Source organism: Drosophila nasuta, unplaced genomic scaffold (genome assembly GCF_023558535.2).
Source record: "Drosophila nasuta strain 15112-1781.00 unplaced genomic scaffold, ASM2355853v1 ctg141_pilon, whole genome shotgun sequence".
Taxonomy (NCBI): domain Eukaryota; kingdom Metazoa; phylum Arthropoda; class Insecta; order Diptera; family Drosophilidae; genus Drosophila; species Drosophila nasuta.
Window position 1 is genome coordinate 45,539 of NW_026869380.1, and position 4,492 is coordinate 50,030.

Sequence of the window (4,492 nt, forward strand, 5' to 3'; positions counted from 1 at the left end):
GGCCACATTCGACAATTGGCTTTTAATGTGGCAATGTGTGCCAGTATGGTAACTCCGTATGATGTCGGACGAACGACCTCAGCCAAAGCTTCAAAAGAAAGGTTGTTTGTGCACAGTGTTAGCGACAACAATGAGGAGACTCAACAGCGACAGCATCATGGAGAATCAGAAGACTACATGCCCAAAATGTGGAGGCACGCACCGACTGTCGGAATGTGTCGACTTTCGAGCATTGAACGTTAAACAGCGCTGGGAGTTTGTGAAATCGAAACGGCTATGTTTCTGTTGTTTCTGGCGGCATCTCGTACGAAACTGCAAAGCTAAAGAAACCTGTGGCGTCGATGGATGCAAATCAATTCACCACGTACTGCTGCATACCGCCGCAGGCAATGATGGCAGAAACAAGCTGACTGGGCAAACAGTGCCTCGATCTGCCAACAAGGAGGAGTCTTCAATCATGTTTCATGGAAGGACTGCGAGTAGCCCTCTCTTTCGCTATATCCCGATAACGATCCACGGCAAATCCAAATCTGTGAAAACATTTGCTTTGGCCGATGAAGGAGCTGCTTGTTCTTTAATTGAAAGATCCTTGTCTGACGAGCTGGAGCTAGAAGGACCGGCAACTCAATTGTGCCTGAAATGGACAGGTGATGTTTCTAAGGTTGAAAACAATTCGCAATCGTTGGACATCACTGTATCAGCTACGAGTATGGAATCGCAGCGATACACTCTGAAAAGTGTGCGAACAGTGTCTGATCTCGACCTACCAGAGCAAAGCCTCGACCAGCAATTATTGAGTCTCGGAGTCACCTCTGTACGTTGCCTATAGATCCCTATTCCAACGTACGAGCACGAATCATCATTGGACTCGACAACATTAAATGGACTATTCCGCTGGAGTTGCATGAAAGTGAAGACGACGATGTTATTGCAGCACGTTGCAGGCTTGGCTGGGCTGTTTACGGCCGCTCAGCAAAGGAATACTCATCGATTCCACGCCTGTTACATATTTGCCAATGTAGTGAGACTGGCAGTTTGGATGTTGCATTGAAAGAGTACTTTTCTTTGGAATCAATGGGAATTGTCGCTACGATCAATCCATTACGATCCAAAGACGATGAGCGATCGATGCAAATCATGGAAGCAACGACAACGTTCTTGGCAGACGAGAAAGGTGGCAAACTGGATTACTGTGGAGATTCGACAAAGTGGTCTTGCCTGACTCCTATGAAATGTGTCTTAAGCGACTAAAATGTCTTGAATCGAAAATGTCGAAAGATCCGCAGTTACGCAACTTCATGCTAACGACGATGAAAACTATAAGGAAAATCGTTACATCAGACGCCTGGATGATAGTGAGTTGGCGCGTAAAGATATAACATGGTTTCTTCCTATCTTTACAGTCACCAACCCTAACAAGAAGAAGACACGTTTAGTGTGGACGCCGCAGCGAAGATCCAAGGAGTGTCTCTAAACGACTGCCTGCTAAAAGGTCCTGACACACTTGCATCATTGATGGGCATTCTAATACGCTTCAGAGAACGCCCAATTGCTATTTCGGGAGACATACGCGAAATGTTCCACAAGTGAGGGTGCGACCAGAGGATCAGGCAGCTCAGAGATTCCTCTGGCGTGATGGAAACTCGCAACGGCCACCGGAGGTATATGTCATGCAAGTTATGACTTTTGGAGCATCGTGTTCACCTTCCTTGGCGAGTTACGTTTTGAAACGCAGTGCTCAACGATATGAAGCTGAATATCCCGAGGCCGTAAAAGCCATTTGCGGCAACACTTTCGTCGATGACTGGCTTCAGTCTGTGGACTCAGTAGCTGAGATGACAAATCTGGCCCAGGCTGTAAAACTAATTCATGCAGATGGAGGATTTGACATGCGACACTGACATCCAATTCTCAAGCAGTGGTCTGTGCTCTTGAGAATAGATATGACATGTTGGACAAGCCAATTTGTTACCCAGATGTTGGTCCGGAAAAGGTTCTGGGCATGTGGTGGCAACCTGGAGAAGATTGTCTAACGTTTATGGTGAAGCCAGATACGATCGCAAAGGCTCTGGATGGTCGGCCAACTAAACGCCGCGTCCTGAGCATGATTATGACCATATTCGACCCCTTGGAATTGTTGGATTTTTCAACATACGCGCAAAAATCATTCTGCAAAAATATATGGAGGAGTGGAGTCGGATGGGATGAGCCGCTCAAAGAAGAAGACGAGGCAGACTGGCGTCGTTGGTTGGATTTGGTGCCAACGTTAAACAATCTGCGTATAGCCCGATGTTTGAAAGGAGTTAGTGCAGCTAGATGTCTGGAAATGCATACATTTGTAGACGCAAGTGTTAATGCATACGCTGCCGTCGTATACATCCGAGCTGAAGTAGACGACCAAGTTCATTGCAGTCTTGTAGCGTCGAAAACAAGAGTTGCTCCATTGAAACCAATTTCGATACCTCGCATGGAACTCATGGCTGCTGTTTTGGGACTGAGGTTGGCCAGATGTATCGAGTCTGAAATGTCAGTACACGTTGACAAGAAAGTATTCTGGACAGACTCTAGAGACGTTCTATTCTGGATACGATCGGATGTTCGTAAAATTTCACCAATTTGTTGCACTCCGCATTGGCGAAATCTTAGAAGGATCAGATGTGAGTAACTGGAGATGGGTCCCGTCAGCGCAAAATGTGGCCGACGATGGTACCAAATGGACAAGAACGCCTGTCATTAACGAAGCGAATAGGTGGTTCAGAGGGCCTCAATTTCTATATTCGGATGACTCTCAGTGGCCGCAGATGAACATTGATGTGAGCCAACATAGCAATACTATTCTGCAACACGTCGAAGAGCAATTGGAAGCCATGTCACCTTTGAGCTGTATCTCACCAGACCCAGAAAGATTCAGCAAGCTGGAGAGGTTGAGAGCCGCACAGTTACGAGTATTGGATTTCTTGCGATCTATTTTCAAGAAGAGCATGGGATCGGAATTAAAGAAGTTACTATTACTTGAGCGGCCAATCGAGATGGATATCATTCTAATACGAGTGTGCCAGGAAACCGAGTATTTCAGCGAGATGAAATGCTTGAAAATGGGAAGCAGTATTATAGATCGGAAGAGCAAGCTATTCAAATGCTCTCCGTACTTGGACGAAGTAAGCATACTGCGCGTCAAGGGAAGAATCGACCTAATAGAAGGAGTCGAAGTAAACCTAAAGCGACCCATAATCCTACCAAGAAGACATCGATTTACATTTCTGCTGGTTGAATCGTATCATCGCCGGTACCATCATCTGTACGACGAGATCGTGGTCAATGAACTACGGCAAAAGTTCCTGATATTTGGTCTGAGAGCCTTGGTGAGAGAGGTTTCTCAAACTTGTCCAGCATGCCGGATGAGGCGCGCGCGTCCTAGGCCTCCAGAAATGGGAAGTCTACCGCGCGAGCGTTTGGCGCACCACATGGCGCCGTTCACCTATACAGGAGTGGATTACTTTGGGCCCATCGACATCATCGTTGGACGACGGCACGAGAAGCGCTGGGGTGTTCTGTTCACATGCCTCACAATTCGTGCCGTACACCTGGATATCGCAACATCACTGTCAACCGACTCTTTTCTTTGTATTCTAAAGGCATTTATAGCGAGACGTGGTTGCCCGCGACGAATGATGTCCGATAATGGAACTAACTTCCGAGGTGCGAGTAGATTGTTAAAAGATGAAGTGGAGCGTATATCGATCAGGGATGTGGAGACCAAATACCCAGAAATGGAGTTCATGTTCATTCCGCCAGGCTCACCGCACATGGGCGGTGCATGGGAAAGATTGGTACGCTCAACAAAGTCCATTCTAACGGAGATCTTGCCGCCTGGTGGATTGCGAGAAGAAGTGCTTCGTGCTGCGTTGGCTGATGTGGAGGGTATTCTCAACTCACGCCCACTCACATATGTACCACTGGAATCGGCAGACTCAGAAGCGCTTACACCGAACCATTTCCTCTTGGGCCACTCTAGTGGAATTCGTGAACGAGACAGCAAAATCCATAACGGTGACAAGCTTGCCAAAGGATTCAGAATTTCGAGCCAGTTAGCCGATCAGTTCTGGAAAAGATGGATTCGAGAATATCTGCCAACGCTTACGCGCCGTACCAAATGGTTCCAACCGCCGCCAGATTCGATCGCCGTGAATGACATTGTTGTTATCGCAGATGAGAATGGCAAACGAAACAGCTGGCCCAAAGGAGTTGTGGTAGATGTTCACCGATCGAGAGACGGTCAGGTACGGAGTGCCGTAGTGCGCACTACAGAAGGTATTGTGACTCGCCCGCCGTAAAGCTAGCCAAATTAGATTTGAAAATTGGTAATACACAACGCGAATGCTAGTGAATTACGGGGTGGGGAATGTTGGCGGGCGAACTAAATTTTCTACTGGGGCTTCGCCAGCGCATTTCCTACTGGGCATTTGTAATCGGTGATTCTCTTTTGTGCATT

The 4,492-nt window shown here is 47.3% G+C and overlaps 1 protein-coding gene across 1 annotated transcript; it reads left to right on the top strand.

Moving 5' to 3' along the window:
- Positions 1 to 1,948: 1,948 nt before the first annotated feature.
- LOC132797522 (uncharacterized) lies at positions 1,949 to 4,334 on the top strand. The gene is made up of 2 exons (XM_060809251.1): positions 1,949 to 2,302; positions 2,793 to 4,334. Exons 1-2 carry the CDS (start codon positions 1,949 to 1,951, stop codon positions 4,332 to 4,334), a joined length of 1,896 nt encoding a protein of 631 aa, XP_060665234.1.
- Positions 4,335 to 4,492: the final 158 nt, after the last annotated feature.